Genomic DNA, 19897 nt, shown 5'->3' with positions numbered 1-19897 from the left:
CTGGAGAGATTCCAAACCCACCTGGACACTGGGATCCTGGACAACCTGCTGTGGGTGACCCTGCTTTAGCAAGGGGGTTGGACTGGATGATCTCCTGAGGTTCCTCCCAACCCCCACCACACTGTGATAATGTGACTTTTCTATTTCTTTTCTCTGCCAATTTTTTTTCTGCAGGAATATATCTTTTCCTTCCCTTTTTATTTCCATTTTTCCTTTCCTGCCCTAATCTGATCTGTTATTTCTTTCCCTTCTCTCTTTGCCTTTCATTTTCACACTGTCAGCTGCTATCAGTAAATAATTCCTTTAGAAAGCTGCATTCTGTCAACTTTTCTTTGAGGTACCTGATTGCTGGCACCTTTGAGCAAGAAACTGCCAAAATTGCAGAGGAATTGCAGATGGAAGGAGAGTTATTACCCCCTGTAATTTCCTACCACCTCAGTAAGTAGCAGCTTTATGAGATCTCATGCCAATGAGTCACCTTCAAAACCTCATCAAGGTCTTGGCAACCCATGGACTTCACTGCCTTGTGATGCTAGCCGAATGTCCATGAGTTGAACATGGATTTCTGCTGGAGAGCAGTAGCAATTTAGAGCCTGTCAGCATGCAGATGAGCTGTTGAGTCAGTGCAGGATGGGCAGGAATGTCCACGTGGTCTCATCTGATGGTGCCATCTGAGCCACCTAGACCACCTCTGGGAGACGTTTCACTAGCCTGGCTCATCAAACCCACCCTAGAGGGGCACTTCCTTCAACCAGGACATCACTTCCCTTGTCTTTTATTTCTCCTTCTGTCATCTTTCCCATCTTTCAGTGAACAATTTCAATTTTAATTTAATTTTTTTCTCCCCTTATCACAGAAGCATTCAGGCTGGAAAAGACCCTCAGGATCACCAAGTCCAACCAATAACCCTACTCTGCAAAGTTCACCCCTAAACCATAGCCCCAAGCACCACATCCAAATGACCTTTAAACACAATCCAGGGTTGGTGACTCAACCACCTCCCTGGGCATTCCAATGCCTGATCACTCTTTATGTGAAAAAAATTTTCCTAATATCCAGTCTAAACCTACCCAGTCATAGCTTGAGGCTAATCCCTCTTATTCTATCACTAATTAACTTATAGGATTTCTTATGTCCCCGGCTGTCTTATCAGCCCCTTCAAGGGCTTGAATGGCCACTAGAAGATGTCCCTAGAGCCTTCTCTTCTCCAGGTTGAACAAGTCCAACTCTTAGCCTGCCCTCAGAGCAGAGGGCTTCCTGGTTATGTTTGTGGCCTCCTCTGGCCCCACTCCAACAGGTCCATGTCTTTTCTGTACTGAGGACTCCAAAGCTGGCCCCAGCACTGCAGGTGTGGTCTCAGCAGAGAGCATTGCAATATTTAAGATGGTTTAAATTTCTTTAAAACAGCAGTAAGTTAATTGTATGGTGCTAAATAATACATATTATTACTTATTGCTTGTATATTATTACATTATATATTAATGATTAATAAATATTAATGAAATAATGACAGAATCCCAGCATCATAGGGGATGGAAGGAACCTCTGGAGATCCATCCAGTCTAACCCCCAGCTAAAGCAGTATCATCCAGAGCAGGTTGCTCAGGATCGCAGTGTCCGGGTGGGTTTTGGAAGCTCTCCAGGGAAGGAGACTTCATAACCCCTCTGGACAGCCTATTCCAGGGCTCCACCACCCTCACATTTCCCTCATGTTCAGATAGAACCTTCTGGATTCCAGTTTGTGCCTATTTCCCCTTGTCCTGTCACTGGACACCACTGACAAGAGTCTGGATCCCTTCTCTTGCCCCCTACCTTTTAGCTCTTGCTGGGCATTGATCAATCCCCTGTCAGGCTGCTCTTCTCCAGGATAAAGAGCCCCAGCTGGGTTTCTCAATCTTTTCTTGTTACAGAGATGCTCCAGGCCCTTCAACATCTTTGTAGCCTCTGTAATTATATGTTGTATATATTATTATAATGATATAGATATTTGGTGTTCAGTGGGATGCTGTTTTCTTTCTGCAGGAAAATGTGAATTCAGATGATGTCCCTGCACTCCCAATGCATGTTAGAGCAAGGAGATCCTCTGAGCACGAGAAGCACATGGTAAAGTCTCTATTTCATGGCAGCAGCTTCAGCCTTGCCTGTGTGCAAGAGCAGAGCCATTGGTGTGATCCAAGAGAAAATGGTGAGCCTTCTTTCTTGGTTCTGTCACAGGTTCATCTCCCTGGTGCCCCAGGAGCAAGGAAATCTCCACCTGGATCTGCAGTGAGTGAAGAACCCATACAAACATGTCTTCAAACATATACAATGGAATTGTAGAATTGTTTTGGTTGGAAGAGAGACTTTTAAGATCAAGTTCAACCACTAACTCAGCACTGCCAAGTCACCACTAACCCATGTCCCTCAGCAGCATATCTACACAGCTTTGAAATCCTTCCAGGAATAGGGACACTACCATTGCCCTGAGCAGCCTGTTCCAGGCCTTGAAAACCCTTTTAGGGAAGAAATTGTTTCTAATTAAACAGCTCCATTAAGGTCCAGGGTTAATGTGGGTCATCTGTGCCACTGCCAAAAGTGTTTTACTGAAGAATTTCTTGGTTCATGGACACGGATAGCCCATATGCAATAGGCAGTACCATCTCTCAGATACCTCTCCTGGGGTGGAGCAGATCAGAAGGAGCCTGGAGGCAACCCTATATCCAATTAGGAGACATTCAGTGGAGTTCTCAGCACAAGAATGACATGAAAGGCATGAACCTCCTGGGGCAGGTCCAGTGGTACCTATAAGAATGATCCAAGGGCTGGAAGACTTCTGTTGTAGGGACAGGCTGAGAGAGTTGGGGTTGTTCAGCCTGGAGAAAAGAAGGCTGCCCCTGCAGACTTTCTGGTGGCCTTTCAATACTTAAAGGGACTGAGAAGAAAGCTGAGGACAGCCTTTTTAGCAGGGCAAAGGGTTATGGTTGAAACTAAAAGAGAAGAGATTTAGACTTTGAGAGAAGGAAGAAATTGTTTTATACTGAGGGTGGCAAAACTCTGTCCCAGGTTGCCCAGAGAGGTTGTATCTTCCCCGTCAATGGATCTATTCTAGTCAGGTTGTTTGGACTCTAACTTGCTCTAGTTGTAGATGTCCTTGCTGACTGCAGGGGGTTTGGACTAGATGTCCTTTAAAGGTCCTTTCCATCCCAACCTAACCCATTCTGTGTGTGACTCTATGGTTCTCACAATCCCTGGTAACACACAGCTTCCCTGTGAGAGGCCTGCAGCCTCCCCACCTGTTACCTAACATCTTGCTGCCTTAAGCTGGGTTTTCAGGGGTGAAAAGTTTCTCTAATTTTTCTCACACTTTCCTCCTCTTTTTTTTTTTTTTTTTTTTTTTTTTTTTTTTTTTTTCTGATCCAAGGCACACCCAGGCCCTCTTCACCCAAGGAGAATTAAGGTACAGCATTCACATTGTGCTCTTCTTAATGGAGAATGCAGCTGGTCCCTTTTCTTATCGTGCCACATCCCAGCCCCATTCTACACGTGCTTTTTTTTTCTGTCTTCCAGAAGGAGCAAACTGGCCCAGAAGATCCACCTTCTCCTGGCCCAAAGGTCAGTGTCTTTGTTTCACCCTGGGGAATGTCATAATAGTGATCCATCTCCCAAAGCAATCTGATTTGGAGGCTGAGCAAGCATGGGTGAAAGCTGGCCAAGGTAGTAGGTCTAAGAGGTAGCGATTAACAGCTTTAGCCATTGGTAATGAGCAAACATTTCAGGCTGGAATCTTTCACCACTGATAAATCCATGCGTGGGTTTTGTGTTTTGAGGGTCCTCAGTAGCTTTTTCCTCTGTGGACTTATCCTGCCTCTCTCAATTTCATGGCTCCCTTTAACATCCACAGTCTCCTGGGACAGGAAGACCCTCAGTTTACCGCTGACCTCTGGCCCTTACCCCACAGTATATTTTCTCTTTCTCTCTGCATTTCTGCTGCACAGGAGAGAAGGGCTGAGGTCAGAGAGATCTGGGAATGCAAGTGCTGGAAATGAGGGGGTCCTTCCCAAGTGTTTGCCTAAAGCTAATGCAGGAATGAGGGTAGCACCCATCTGGTCCAAAGAGGGAAGGAAATACTTCTTGTAGCAATACATGTTTGAAGGGTTTCCTGCTGGAAAGCAGCTCTGTGGAAAAAGACTTGAAAGTCCTGGTGGACAACAGGATGACCATGAGCCAGCCATGTGTCCTCATGCCTGAAAAGGCCTGGAATGCATCAAGAAGAGTGTGGCCAGTAGGTCAAGAGAGATTCTTCTCTGCCCTGGGGAGACTTCATCTGGAGTATTGTGTCCAGTTCTGGGCTTCCTAGTTGGAGAGGGACAGGAAACTGTTTGAAAGAGGGTCAGCAAAGAGCTTCAAAGATGATGAAGGGACTTGGAACACCTCTTTTATGAAGAAAGCCTGAGAGAATTGAGGCTTTTTAGCCTGGAGAAGACTGAGAGGGGATCTTATCAATGCCTATAAATACTCCAGGGTGGGTGTCAGGAGGATGGGACCAGTCTTTCTTCAGTGGTGCCCAGCAACAGGAGAAGAGGCAACATGAACAACTTTGCCATAGGAAGTTCCATCTAAATATGAGAAAGAATTTCTTTAAGAGTGATGGAGCCCTGGAGCAGGTGCCCAGAGAGGTGGTGGAGTCTCCCATCTCTGGAGTCGTTCAAAGCTCACCTGAAAGCCATCCTGTGCAAATTGCTGTGAGTGAACCTGATCTGGTGTGGGTGGTTGGACTAGATGATCTCCAAGTGTCCTTCCAACCCCCTATCATTCTGTGATTTTCAGATTGTTGTTTTCCAGGGAGAAATGGGAGCTCCGGGAATCCGCGGAGACAAAGGAGAAAAGGTATCAAAAGAATTCTTCTGACCTGAGCCTCTGAAACCAGGAGAATGTTCTCTGTGCTAAGAGGATCTGGAAAGGAGAGACAGCTGGGGAAATGTGCTGATGGAGAAGGGTGTTCAGGGTCTGTGGGAGACCCCACTGCAGGGGGGTTGAGCTAGATGACCTTTAAAGGTCCCTTCCAACCTAAAACATTCTATTCTAAACAATTCCATGCCTCATCCCTGGAAGGGTTTCAGACCAGGCTGGATGAAGATTTGAGCAAACTGATTTACTGGGAGGTGTCCCTGCCCATGGCAGAGGGGTGTCATTAGATGATCTTTAAGGTTCCCTCCAACTTAAGCCGTTCTATGATTCTGATCATTCTGATTCTATGATTCTATGATTTATAGGTACAACATTGTAGATCTGGGGTGGTGGCACCCAGGCATTCAGAAGAAGGACAGACAAATGTTGTTGTTAAATGGCACAGCCCAGTGAGGAAGGGGTACTTGGTATGGGCTACCATCTGTGTGGTGGAGCATCCTGGGGGCACATGAAGCCATGAGAAGAGAGGGAGGTGGAGGAGGTGGCTGGAAGATGGATGATTTTTGTCTTGCAGGGGCAGCCTGGGGAGATGGGAGAACCTGGAGAAAGGGTGAGATGTGGAGTCAGGATCAACAGCTGCAGCAGGACAGCAATACTATATTCATGGCCCAAATCCAGCACTGGAGATTGCCATAGGAAAGCTAAAATCTGCTGGGTCAAGCCAGTACTCCAGCTCCTTCCTGGGAGCAGTGTGGCTCTGTGTTAGGGCATTTGGCTGTTCTCTGGTCATACAGCCACTGCCTACCTCCTCTGGGGAAAAGAGGTGGAAGTCAGAGGGGCCACTTGCTCCATGCTGCCAAAGACAGTGGGCAAGCTGGAAAACTCTGCTCTTGCTCAGGGATACCCTGAGGTAATACACATGATCTCCTGGTAACTCTCTCTTTATTTCATAGGGCACCAAAGGAGACAGAGGTGAAATCGGTCAGAAGGTAAAGAACAATGTTGGTGCCACAGTCAGAGGTGTCTCTTCTTACACTGTGAGAGCTTTCTCACCTGTTCTCCCTCCTCTTTTTGCCAACTTAACCTCACCATCTCAGGGGTGGATGTCCAGGTAACCTTCTGAGATGCGGGCTCAGTGTGATCAGTTGCTTGCTGAGGACCCAGCATTTCTCTGTTGACTAGGAAGGGACTCCAGATGTCTCATAGACAGGACACCCACCTTATAAATGAGTAATGGTAGAAAATGAGAGTCTCACCCACAGTCTGCTGATACCATCTCCAGTAATATTCCTGTAACCCAGCTGCTTCTTCTCTAAAGCTATTCCAATGTTCTCAACAGCTTTGTCTCTCAGGGTCAGACAAAACCTCACATCATTAAGAAGGGGATGTGGTAGTCAGAGAGGGCTCTGTGGAAACCTTCAAGGTAGGATCAGCTCTGAGGGACTTCAGCTGGGTGTCCAGGGAGCAGCAGGAAGCAAGATCTCATTTTGATGGGCTCCATAGGGGAATGAAGGAATGATCTTGATTGTTCCTCACCACCTTCTCTTTACAGGGAGAACCAGGAATTGGGTTAAGAGGTCCTGCTGGTCAGGCTGGACCATCTGGACTTAAGGTAAGTCTTTCTTTTCTCCTACATAGGATTTTACTGGGGGTTTGAGGGATCTTTGTAGTCCCTGCTTTCCACTGCTGGGTGTGGAGTACAGAACTGGCTGCAGGTACAAAGATAAAGCACCAAAGCCAATCCCAGCCTGGGAAGGAGAAGAACATGGCTCTGGGACAGAGGGAGAACTCAGTGTCCTCCAATGGGTGAGGTCCAGAGGATAAATATTATAGAATCAGAGAATGATTTGGTTTGGAGGGAACCTTTAAACATCATCTAGTCCCAACCCCTGCAATGGGCAGGGACATCTTCAGCCAGACCACACCCAGAAGTAGGGCTGTTAAAAAAAAAAATCCAGGGAATTGTGGTCTCTGTAGGGATGTGTTTCTGTGACCTCTTGGGGTATTGCAGATCTGCAGGATTTGAATTCACCAGAGAGCTCAGAAGGTCTTGCAGGTAATGGTTCCCTGCCTATGAAGCTATGGTTCAGTTCTCTCTTTAGCCTTAGGACCTCCCTTATTGCCCAGGACCAAAGAGGGTGTTCCCAACTCTATGTACTGGATGTGTAAATTCAAGGAGACACCTCAGGCTTTCTCCAGGACCTAACTGTGTTGGCAGTTAAGCTCCCTTAAGATCCAAATTCCTTGTGATTCACTTGACAGGGTGAGCCAGGGGCCCCAGGACCTCCAGGAGCTGAAGACATCCAGGGCATTCGTGGCAATGCTGGAACCCCTGGGTCACAGGCGGATAGAGGGCCTCCAGGTCTGCCTGGCATGCCAGGACAGAAGGTAGGTGGTGTGCAGTGAGGGGACAGCATGTATTGTGCTAGCCTCCTCAAGGTGAGAACAGTGGCCCTATTGAGACCCCCACCTCTCCAGGTCTCCAGGAGATGTCAGCAGTGGGTTTGGGGGTCACTAGCCCCTGAGAACAGAAGAAGGAATGGATCTCACTGTAGGGATGTGGAGGTTCAGCTGTGTGGGTGAAGGCAGATGACAGAAACATGCCTAAACTCAGAGTCTTGATGAAGCTGGAGTGCTGTCTCTTCAACAAGAGATCCACATGAGGAGACTTCTTCCTGCTTGCTGCCAGTGCAGGGAACACCTGAGGGCACCAGCTTCTACTCTGTCTGGATGGGGGAAACCAGGACCTTTCCCACCAGGATGTTCTCCTCATTAAAGGATGTTTTTTTCTTCAAGGGGGAGTGTAGGAAGACAGGTCAGAATGGATTTACTGGGCCCAGGGGGCCACCAGGATCCCCAGGAAAAGAGGTGCCTTTTGTACATTGTCCCTGTGTCTTTTGGGGGAGAGGTTGAGGCCCTGGGTCCTGAACTGGGTGTGCTTTCACCCTATGGTAGAACTGGGACAGGAGAGCATTAAGGACTTCAAAGCAAAATCTTTCCTTCTATTTTGTTTTCATTGTCCTACAGGGAATTCCTGGGACACCTGGACCCAAAGGCAACAAGGTTAGTGCTGAGATCTTGGGGTGGCAATGGGACAGCCCACTGCCCTCCTGTGTCTCCTTATCACTGACCCCATCCAGCCACTTCATCCTTTCACCCCTATGCCTTCCTTCCCCATGGTTGCTGGAGCATGCTCCAGAAAGCACAGCAGGGAGTCAGTAGAAGTGAATCTCCTGACTCTCTGTGCCATGGCCAAACTAATCAGCAGTTATGTGATGTGGTGTCCTTGCTTCAGACAAGACTTCTGGGGTTCTCTGTTCTGCAGGGGGAAATTGGTGTTGGAGCAGCTGGCCCAAGAGGCCCTCATGGACTGCCTGGTCCTAGGGTAGGTTCCTCCATACATCACAGAAACCCAGCCTGGTGGGGGTTGGAAGGGACCTCTGGAGATCATCTGGTTGAAACCCCTTGTGTGATGGTTTCATTTTGATTCCAGACTGAGCTAGCCTGGTTATTGTCAGTGTGGGACGGGGATTTCAGCTCTCACACTGTTACACCTTACTAAAGCAGGTTCACCCACATGATTTGGGTCGGAAGGGACTTCAAAGGTGGTCTAGTTCCAACCCCCAAGAGTTGGAGTCCAGCGGAGGTCTACAAAGATACCGAGGGAACTAGAGCAACCGCCCAGAGAGATTGTGGAGTGTCCTTCTCTGAAGATACTCCAAACTCTCCTGGACATTGTGATGAGGCCTTGAGCAACCTGATCTCTAGTGGGAGGTGTCCCTGCCCATGGCAGAGGGGTGGAAATAGGTGTGCTTTAAGGTCCCTTCCAACTCAAGCCATTTGGTGATTCTACCTGCAAGCTCCTTCCTTCAGAAATCTACCTCCAGCATTTGTATCCTCGTTCCTCTCTTCCCTCCTGTTGTCCTGGCACAGGGAAGCCAGCTCCCATCATTTTCGGAGCAGCAGTGTTCACTTTTCCTCATGCTCCTGAGAAGTTTTGGGTTCCTTCTGGCAAAGACCTCTGGGAGACCCTCTTGAGTCACAATCAGAGGCCATGTTTCAATCTGCTGCCTCTGTGGCTGTTCCACAAATAAACTGGTTTTATGCCACAATCCATTTAGATGAAGTCACCACCTGCCAGCAGAACTGCTCAGTGAAGCCCCTGAGACAAAACACTTAATGAGAATGTCAACAGCTGTGAAAGGTCCAGGGTAAACCTCGCTCAAGCTTCATTATCTGAAGGAAATGATGAAATAATGTTCCTGCTCTTCTGACTCCAGCATAAATCTAAAGTGAATCACAGAAGTTCAGATGACATTGGGTTTATATTAGAGATCTAAATTTGGCCTTACAGGATGATGTCTAGACATCTCAAAAACAGGTAAATGTTGTAGGATCGTTACTGGGAGGTTATAGAATCGTAACTGGTTTGGGTTGGAAGGAATCATCTAGTTCCAGCCCCACTGCTATGGGCAGGGACACCTTCCACTAGCCCAGGTTGCTCAAGGCCTGATCCAACCTGGCCATGAACATCTCCAAGGAGGTCATAAAAGGACTCCATAGACCCACCAATAAAGCTAGCAAGGTTTGTAGACAGCCAACAGCACACTTAAAGGGAGGTTTTGAACGTGGTCTGCACCATCTGGACACCACAACCAGGCATGAAAATAAGTCTCGTAATTGGTCTCCAAAGGCACAAGTTACTGCTGAGGAGCTGAGCTGTGGCATTTTTTTTCCTGAAAGTCAATGATTGGAGCTCCAGGTGAATTCCTGGAATTCCTCATGCCTTCTTTACTGTGGTGAGCCTCATTGAAATCTCATTCAGCAATGAGTTACAAAAAAAAACAAAAAAAAAAAAAAAAGAAAAGCTGCTGAGCCCTCAAATCAGGGGGAAGAACATGTCCCAGGAACATCTCAGAGCTCTGTCGCTTGTTGGATGTAAGTGCATCTTGGGGAGGGACACATGAGGTCATCCATCCTCATAGAATGACTTGAATTGGAAGGGCTCTTAAAGATCGTCTGGTTCCAGTGCTCCTGCCTTGGGCAGGGGCACCTCCTACTAGACCAGGTTGCTCAAAGCCTCATCCAGCCTTCCAGGGATGAAGTATCCACAACTACTCTGGGCAGCTTTTCAGCTTCTTCTGAGCCAGTCCTGCCAGAGCCTCTCTGTACCAACAGAGAAGGAGACATCTTTTTGGAGTGATTTACATCATGCTGAATTGGGTGCAGATCACCTCACACCTGCATGCTTCTCTCAGGGACTGAGAAGAAGCTAAAGCTTGAAGCTTCAATTTGACCAAGGCATTTTTCTTTAAATGCTGCAGTGTCTACTAGCAGTGACATGTGAATGATTTCAAGGTCTTTAGGTTCTTTGATCAAGATCCAGAGGATCCTTAAGGCATCTCTCCCTCCCCCCAGGGAGGTAGGTGAATCTACATCCCTGGAGTTGTTTTTAAAAGAGGCAGAGATGTGATGCTGGGAGACATGATTTAGGACCAGACTTGGTAGAGTTAGAAAATGTTTGGACTTTATGGTCTTGGAGGTCTTTTCTAACTAGGACAATTCCATGATGATCTAATCCTGATGGAGTTTGGGCAACTCCTTCAAGCATCTGGGCTTCTGCATGTTTAATTCCTGTTGTGCTGAGTGGGATGGTTTGCAGAGCTGGGACCTGTGCATGTTGCATTTGTCTTTGCTGATGGACATCACTATCCTTCTCCATCCTAACAGGGTGATGAGGGCATCGTGGGACTCCGGGGTCCTGCTGGCATGATGGTGAGTATTAAAATAGCATGGAGGGGAGAGTCCATGGCATGGACAACAGTGGACCAAAGACTGGCAAAATCCCCATGAACAGTGAGCAAAATGAGGTGGGGTGGTGCTTGCAGTGAGAAATGGAAACTTTGGAAACCTGACTTCTTAAGCTTTTGCTGGGACAAGTGAGTGTAAATCCTGTAGACAGCTGTGAGACATGAGGTGTCATGCAGAGGACAATTGCTTTTGGTCTTGTCTGACTCTTGTTTGGCTGACTCATCTACAGGCTGCTTTTGAAATCCAGCAGATCCCAGCCAGTGCTTTGATGAAGACCATTTTATTTATTAGGCTGTTAGCTGTCATGGAATTAACCTCCTGTTGTGAGCAGGATGGGCCTTTCCTCAAAAGGCCAAGGATGGTTGCAGTACTAGGTGTCACCCTGGGATCTCCTCTCTGAAGATGGCCCTTATAGCATGAGGGCTTGCAAGATGATGTGTCTCAGTGGTCAGAGCAGCAGTGCAGGGCACACAGGGATGGAAAAGGTCTTGTGCCCTTTGGGAAATATCTGTGCTCTAACTCCTCCTCATCCACCCTGTCCATGTCCACCCCTCTGACAAGCTGCCAGTTCTGCAGGTGGAAGGCACCCACCACATGTCCATGGGAGGTCACCAGTCCCCAGTTTTGCAAACAGTTTACAACTGAGGTGACCATCAGATCTTGTCAGCTATCCAGGTGTGGTTCCTACCCTAGCTCTGTCTCCAGGGGCTCTGACCTACCCTGGGGAACATCTGGGAATCCCCATCATCTCCACCTAGCAGGAGCCTTCCAGGAGCCAACCCTTCCCCTAAGTCCTCTGAGAGGTGGGGGCTGCTTCCCTTTAATGTTAAGGCTACAAAAATCATAGTCTCTGGCTGGCAAAATGGGGGAGGTTGGCTAAATAAATACATCTGCCAAGAGATCCTGAGATGTGCCCAAGACCTAAAGGTGGGCGAAGCTTAAAGCTAAATTTTCTTTCTGCACAACTGTGATTCACTTCTCAGGTGGAAGGAAAGGAAAGTAGAGGCTCCTGTGCTGGTCCTACTAGCAGCTTCTCCATAATGAAGCCCATCCTTGGAGGCAACTCTGCTCTCCCTACTAGTGTTTATCTTCACATCATCTTTTATGTTCTTGCAGGGTCTAAAAGGCTTCCCAGGTGTGAAAGGAGAAAGAGTAAGCAACAGTCATCATATCTACACTGTTCCTTGGAGGAAGTCACCATGGTGGGGAGACTTTCTTTGCAGCAGCCCCTGTTAAAACAGTGGGGGAAATCCCAGCATCTTCTGAGGTGGATTAGAAGGGAGACATAAGTGAGAATATGGAAGTCTGAAGTGGCATTAGCTGCCCTCTGTAATATCTAAGCTGAGATCTTTATGCATGCCAAGGCCTTTTTGGAAGGAAATTCTGGGAGTTTGGGCAGGAAGAGTCCCCAGGTATGCTCTGGTTGATCTCTAAATGGGTAGGGTGAGGGGAAGAGGGAGCAGATGTCCTGCAACATTGACAGGACAGTGACAGCTCAGCAGGCAACACAAACCCTTCCATTTGCCTCGGTGAGCAGAAGTCCCCTTGGTCTCCCTCTGCTACGTCCCATCTGCAGCCTTTGGGAAGTGTATTACTTGGAGGACTGCATTCCAAATGTGAGGGATGTGCAATGGGACACACAGAGACAGACCTGCACACAGCTCTGCCACCCAGAAGTTCAAGTGCAGTTTTAAAGTCTGTCACTGTTCTCCTGGCCCCATCCAGTCCTTGCAGTCTCCCCCTTCTGCTGTCACCAAACCAGTCTTGAGTATTGGAGAAGTTCAAAAAACATAGAATCGTTTTGATTGGAAGAGACCTTTCAGATCATCAGGTCCAAATGTTAATCCAACACTGCCAAATCCACCACTAAACCATGGCCCTCAGCACCACATCAACATGGCTTTCAAGTGCCTCCAGGAATGGGGACTCTACTGCTGACCTGGGCAGCCTCTTCCATTGCTTCTCTCTTGGGGAAGGAGTTTTTCCTCACATCCAACCTAAACCTGGTACAACTTGAGGCCATTTCCTCTCACTCTAACACTTGTTCTTTGGAAGAAGAGACCAACCCTCGCCTGGCTCCAGCCTCCTTTCAGGAAGCTGGGAGAGAGCCAGGAGGTCTCCCCTCAGCCTCCTTTTCTCCAGGCTGAACAACCCCAGTTCCTTCAGCCTCTCTCACAAGCTTTGTGCTCTAGACCCTTCACCAGCTTCATTGTCCTTCCCTGAACATTCTCCAGCACCTCAATATCCTTCTTGGAGTAAGAAGCCCAAAACCGAATGCAGTACTCAAGGCATGCCCTCACCACTTCCCAGTGGATACAATCCCTCCTCTAGTCCTGCTGGCCACACTATCGCTGATCCTTCTTGGCCACCTGAGCACACTGCTGGCTCATCTTCTTGCTGTCAATCATGACATGCCATCAGGAATGAGTCCTGCCCTTCAGTCTCATGTGCCATGCCCATTATAAGAATCTCCACGACCTGCTTCTGTTTTATACACCCTCACAGATTCACAGATTGCATCGGGTTGGAAGGGACCCTCAGAGGTCATCTTGTCCAACCCCACTGCAGTCAGCTGGGACACCTCCAACTAGATCAGGCTGCCCAGGGCCACAGCAAGTCTAATCTTAAATGTCTCTAGGGACAGGACCTCAACCACATCCCTGGGCAACCTGTTCCAGTATTTCACCACTCTAATTGTGAATAAATTCCTCCTGATGTCCAACCTAAATCTACCCTGCTCCAGTTTCAAACCATTGCCCCTTGTCCAGTCACCACAAAGCCTTCTAAACAGTCCTTCCCCAGCCTTCCTGTAGGTCTCCTTCAGATATTGAAATGCAGCTATAAGGTCTTTCTGGAGCTTTCTCTTCTCCATGCTGAACTGCCCCAACTCTATCAGCCTGTCTTTATAGGAGAAGTGTTCCAGCCCCCTGATCATCTTTGTGGCATTCTTCTGGATCCTCTTCAAGCAGGTCCATGTCCAGAGCTGGATGCAGTACTACAGGTGAGGTCTCACCAGAGCAAAGCAGAGTGGCAGGACCACCTCTTTCAACTTACTGGCCACACTGCTTTGGATGCAGCCCAAAGGGTGGATGCAATTTGTCTTCTGGGGTGAAAGTGCCCATTGATGACTTACGTCCAGCTTTTCATCCACCAGTACCCCCAAATCCTTTCCTGCAGGGCAGCTCTCAATTTAAACATTCTCCAGCCTGGACAGATATCAAGGATTGCCCCAACCCAGGTGCAGGATCTTGCACTTTGCTTTATTGAACCTCATGAGGTTCTCCTGAGCCCACTTCTCCAGCCTGTCCAGGTCCCTCTGGATGGATCCCATCCTTCAGTCTTATAAATCACACCACTCAGCTTGTTATCATCTGCAAACTTGCTGAGGGTGCACTCAATCCTGCTGTCTATATCATTGATGAAAATATTGAGCAGCCCTAACCCCAGTACAGACCCCTGAGGGTCTCCTATCTCCATCTGAACATGGAGCAGTCAAGTAAAGCATGCAAGTTCAGTAAAGCTTGACAGATTTGAGGTTGAAATTCAGAAAACCCTTTCTTCCATAGGATGCCATCACACACTAGATGCATGGCAGGCACATCCCTGCAGCATGGAGATGCTATGTCTCATTGGGAGGTTGAAATCCAGAAGTAGATCCATATCACAGATGTTCTGGGCATGGAGGCAGGCAAACCACTTCAGTCCTCTGGGTCTCGAGATTTTATCAACACAATAAATTCTCGTTGCATCACAACCTCTTGTGGTAAGCTAATAATTTTGTAGAGTGCCCAGAGGAACTGACTTCCAGCTGTGATACATTTTAGTGGCTTGGAGTTGTGAGTAGTGAAGTCCACTACTCATAAGACAGGAAGAGAGCATTAAAAGGGAATCACTCACTGTGTGGTTTTTTACCTTCTTGCGTTCAGGGTGATCGAGGACTTCTGGGACCCAAAGGAGAAAGAGTAAGGACAATTCTAGATTGTGATTCTCTGGGACAGATGGAGTGAAAGGGGTTTGGGATTTGATAGCTACCAAATGTCATCAAAAAGAGCCTGGATCCATCTTTTCTACATTGTCCCCCTATGTAGGTAGTGGAAGACCACAAGTAGATGTCCCTCTTATTCTTAGGGGTCTCCACCAGTTTTAATCCACGTTGTCAATGCCATCCTACAAAGATGCTGAGGAAACTGGAGCATCTTGGTGAGGAGGAAAGGCTGCTCTCAGCCTTTCCTGGGGCTGTTTAGCCTGCAGAAGAGCAGCCTGAGGGGGGACTTTCTCAGTGCTGATCAATAGATAAAGGATGGGGAACAAGGGAATGGGGACAGACTCTCTTAAGTGGTGCCCAGTGATAGGACAAGGGGCAACAGGCACAAACTGGAACCTAGGAGTTTCCATCTGAGTATGAGGAAAAACTTCTTTGTTGTGAGTGCTGGAGCAGGCTGCCCGGAGAGGTTGTGAAGTCTCCTTCTCTGGAGAGATTCCAAACCAACTTTGACATTGTGATCCTGGGCAGCTTTAGCAGGGAGGTTGAACTAGATGATCCCCAGCTGTTCCTGCCAGCCTCCACCATTCTGTAATCCCAGCACTGGACACACTGCTCTGTGAGGAGCTCTTGTGATAGCTTTTCCTACAAAACAACAGCTACAAAGAAAACCATTTGGGCAGCTATTCACTGGGACACAAAAATACCTCCTGTGAATTAAGAGAGGAAGAAAATTTCCCCTGATTTTTTTCATATAATCAAATCACCCCACAGAAGACCCCAATCTTAAAATAAACCTGAACAGGCTCATAGCAGATAATGTGAAAATAACTCCCTGAGCTCTTCTGGAAAATGCAGAGAAACTGCTGAACTTCTGCCCAGTGTTTTGTTAACTTCCTTCCTGGCTGAAAGGGCTAGAAAATGAGTTTTAGAAAAACCTACAAGATGATTCTACCTTTGAGTCATCCAGCACTAAATGATTAAAGCCCATTTGGCTCCCAGGAAGCTACTTTCAAAGGAGACTCACTCCAGAGGCAAATCAATTCTTAATCTGCTTCATGAAGAAGCCCCAAAAATCACTTTCTAGGCTGAAGGAATGTGTAATATGTTTTCCAAGGAATACCTTAATAAAACATTAGGTGGAATGTGAGATAAAATGGGGAAGGAGGGGGAGATAATTGGCTTGGGTTTGTTCCACATGATTGCAGTTTAACTTACTTTCTGATTTTACCTTGATCAATACAGGAGAAACTGTGGGAATACCAGGGACTGTGCTGTGTGTTGGATGGAGCTGCTGGATCTTCATTGTCCCTTCTGTTCCCAAAACTGATTGAACCCCATCTTGTTAGAGACAGAATCACATCGTGGTAGGGGTCGGAAGGGGCTTCTAGCGATTAGCTAGTCCAAAACCCCCTGCTAAAGCAGGGTCACTCACAGCAGCTTACCCAGGATTGCAGTGTCCAGGCAGGTTTGGAATCTTTCCAGAGGAGACTCTACAACCTCTTTTGGCAGCCTGCTTCAGGGCTCCAGCACCCTAAAGTCAAGAAATTTTTCCTCAGGTTCACATGGAACCTCCTGGGTTCCAGTTTGTTCCCACTGTCCCTTGTCCTGTAGTTAGGCACCACTGAAAAGAGTCTGGCCCCATCTTCTTGCCCCCCACCCTTTATCTCATGCTGAGCACTGATCAGATCCCCCCTCAGGCTGTTTTTCTCCAGGCTCAACAGCTCCAGGGCTCTCAGCCTTTCCTCTTCACAGAGACTCTTCACTCCCCTCAGCATCTACATAACCTTTACTGGACTCTCTTTGGTGGTTCCCTGCCTCTCTTGAGCTGGGGAACCCTGAACTGGACCCAGATGTAACCTCTGTAGGGCAGAGACCCCCCTGGAGCAGGGAAGCAGGAGGTTATAGTATGCCAGAACTTGACTGGGCTCCTATGGTGATGGTCAGATAACCCAAAAGACTGTCCTGCTTTGGGGAATATTGACTGAAGATTCCAGCAACACGTCCTCCCCTGAGCAGGGGATGTAAATAGAGTCCTTTTCAAATGGACTACAGTGCTCCATTAGATAGTGTCTTCCTACCTCTTCCCTCTGAGTTACCAATAGCATCACCATCCCCACTTTGGAGAGACAGTCATCATTTTGCCAGAGCACAGCCATTCCTTGTATGGGAACAGCCTTGTCATGGTTTCTTCCCTCTCCAAGGAGCAAAATGTCCCTTCTCAGCCACTGAGATAATAAATATACTTGACACTGATGCGTCCATAGGGTTACTTCATGCCTGTAGCTACTGGTTCTCTGAATGAGTTTGTGTGTCTGACCCCTCAAAAACTACTTCTGAGGGGTAACCCAAGTGCCACTCCCCTTCCTTAGCTCTAACTCTGTGTCCATAAATCAGGACACCACAAGCAGACATGTTCACCGTCCTGCTTATGGCCTGCTCCTTCCTGCACCTAGGAAGAGTGATGGAGGAGTCAAGACACCAGATATGAACCTGTCCCACCACTGACAGCCTTGGCTCAGGAAATGAACCTGAGGGTTATGCTATGCACAGCTCTATTTCCAGCCATGATACCTAGATTGAGGTAATGCCAGTGAGGCCCAACATATTTCAGAGCAAGAGGCCACTGTCAAACCTCAGGACTTCTTGCAGGTCATAGAATCATAGAATGGTTTGGGTTGGAAAGGACTGTAAAGATCTTTGAATTAGAACCCCATGGGAAGGGACACCTCCTACCAGACCAGGTTCTCCAAGCCATCATCTAACCTGGGGTTTTGTGCATGTTCATCATCCAGCTGTTAGCCAAGGACAACTGATCTCAACATTTAATGTTGTGCCGTGGAGCATGCATGCCTTCACCAGCATGTGGACCAGAATTTGGGAAGTGCTTACCTTCACTGCAGTTGTGTGAATGACCATTCTGCCCATCATAGCAAGTGTGCTTCCATCCAGTGTGACCCATGAGTCCCTCTGTCGCTAGATGTCTACATCTCTTTGTGTCTCCTTTCTTTAGGGTGAGCAAATGACTATTTTTGGACCCCAAGGTTATAAAGGCAGTAAAGGAGATCCTGTAAGTTTGCCTCTCACTGGCTTTTTAAGATGTCCCTTCCCCACTGCTGGTGGCATCAGCACTGAGCCACAGCTTGCAATAAACACTGAGGACCCCTGACTTGAGAGATGAGTCCTTCCCAGGAGAGAGGCACAATCCAATAATTTCTTGTCTTACCTTTCAGGGTGAACAGGGCCTGCCAGGTTTTGATGGAGACAAAGGGGAGAAGGGAGAGGATGGACCTGTAGGAGAAAAGGTATGAACCTCCTGATGCAGCTGAGAGAGACAGCAGAAGTTCACTGATAGCATGAGAAAGAGATTGGTATCTCTCTATCTTTCCTTCCCATGTGCCTGCTAGAAAACATGGTACAAGGGCACATTTGCCCACCTCTTACCACAAAAAGAGAGAGAAGAATGCTGGGCTGGTTCTTGGGAACAAGATGTATGTCTATTTTATGGTGAATGGAGTTCAAGGCAGTTGGTGGCCAGTCAGAAGTGGTGTCGGAGCTAGTTCTCTATAATATCTTTATCAACAATATGAATGAGGGGATCAAGACTGGGTGGAAGTGTTGATCTTCTGGAGGGTCAGGAAGCTCTACAGAGGGATCTCACCAGGCTGGATCAATGGGTAGAGGCTAAGAGGATGAGACTCAACAAGGCCAACTGCTGGGTCCTGCACTTAGATCACAATAATCCCATGATCATTCCAGGCTTGGAGAAAAGTGGCTGGAAATTGCCTTGAGCAAAAACAACCTGGGGGTGTTGGTTGACAGCCAGCTGAAGATGAGGCAGTGTGTGTCCAGGTGGCCAAGAAGGCCACCAGCATCCTGGCTTGGATCAGCAATAGTGTGGCCAGCAGGACCAAGACAGGGATTGTGCCCCCATACTGGGAAGTGGTGAGGCCACACCTCAAATCCTGGATTCACTTTTGGGCCCCTCCTGTTTATGCTGGAGAAAAGGAGGCTGAGGGGAGACCTTCTAGCTCTCTACAGTTCTCTGAAGGGAGGTTTAAGCCAGGTGGGTGTTGGTCTCTTCTTCCAAAAAATGAGCAATAGGACATAAGGAAATGGCCTCAGGTTGTGCCAGGGAAGATTTAGCTTGGATGTGAGGAACAGTTTCCTCCCCAAAAAAGGGCTGTCAAGGCCTAGAATCCCCATCCCTGGGAGGATTGAAAAGCCATGTAGATGTGGTGCTGAGGATCACTCTGGGAAAACTACTATTCAGTTACTGCAGCACTGTAGGTGTCCTACATCTCCCTCATCCTCCAGGAGCCAGCCACACTACTTCAAACCCTGCACTCCTTGTTAAGGCTTCGTTGCTTCCCCTGTCCCTCACACTGAGTTGTCTCTTGGGTAGTGACAGTGGGTCTCCTGCTCCTCTGTCTTTGCTCTTTGAGAGGACCTTGTGGGTCTCAGGTTTCAACCCATCACTGGTCCCTGGGAGGAGTCATGCAACTCTCCCACTCTCGGACTGAGTCACAGATTAAATCTCCACGTACTAATCAGACCTATTTTTGTAAGATGTTAATGCTTTTTGCTCCACAAGTGTGACCCAGGATGCAGACTCTGATGAATAAATAAAAGTATCTACAGCAGCATCCTGGTCTGAGCCAGATATCCAGCTCCTGCTATTTCCTATGGAAATCTGTCTAAAGAATGTAGTTCCGAGTGGACCCTAGCTGACCCAACGTGGACATCTTCCTTGTGAAGAAGCAACCATGACTGGCTGTGCAGATTAGATTCCCCTGGAAGGGAACCCCTTGGAGAGGCACTCATGAGTGGTACTTCTCTTTTTTTTAAAGCCCTTATATGCAACACTACAGTCTTGGGGCAGTGTCTGGAAAGCTGCCTGGGGGGTGTTGGTCGATACCTGGCCCAACATGAGCCAGCAGTGTGCCCAGGTGGCTAAGAAGGCCACCAGCATTCTGGCCTTTGATTAGGAATAGCATGGTCAGCAGGAGAAGGGAAGTGATTGTGCCCTTCTGCTGGTCACTGGTGAGGCCACACCTCAAATCCTGCATTCAGTTTTGGTCCCCTCACTCCAAGAAGGGCGTTGAGGTGCTGGAGCATGTCCAGAAAAGGGTAATGAAGCTGGTGAAGGGTCTGGAGAACAGGCCTGGTGAGGAGTGGCTGAAGGAACTGGAGTTGTTTAGCCTGAAGAAAAGGAGG

The 19897-nt window shown here is 47.9% G+C and overlaps 1 protein-coding gene across 1 annotated transcript in view; it reads left to right on the top strand.

Moving 5' to 3' along the window:
- The window catches only part of LOC128981110 (collagen alpha-1(VII) chain-like), a 112463-nt gene that overhangs the window by 61433 nt on the left and 31133 nt on the right, over window positions 1–19897 (top strand). Inside the window, 17 exon segments of the mRNA XM_054399765.1 lie at window positions 2023–2103; window positions 2215–2265; window positions 3395–3436; window positions 3547–3591; window positions 4822–4866; window positions 5462–5497; window positions 5841–5876; window positions 6440–6499; window positions 7150–7275; window positions 7684–7755; window positions 7915–7950; window positions 8213–8272; window positions 10618–10662; window positions 11815–11850; window positions 14625–14660; window positions 17694–17750; window positions 17914–17985. Coding sequence (XP_054255740.1) covers window positions 2023–2103; window positions 2215–2265; window positions 3395–3436; window positions 3547–3591; window positions 4822–4866; window positions 5462–5497; window positions 5841–5876; window positions 6440–6499; window positions 7150–7275; window positions 7684–7755; window positions 7915–7950; window positions 8213–8272; window positions 10618–10662; window positions 11815–11850; window positions 14625–14660; window positions 17694–17750; window positions 17914–17985 — 936 coding nt within the window.

Source organism: Indicator indicator, chromosome 3 (assembly GCF_027791375.1).
Source record: "Indicator indicator isolate 239-I01 chromosome 3, UM_Iind_1.1, whole genome shotgun sequence".
Classification (NCBI taxonomy): domain Eukaryota; kingdom Metazoa; phylum Chordata; class Aves; order Piciformes; family Indicatoridae; genus Indicator; species Indicator indicator.
The sequence above is the reverse complement of the archived record's forward strand: the minus strand, read 5'-3'. Positions and strand labels throughout refer to the sequence as shown.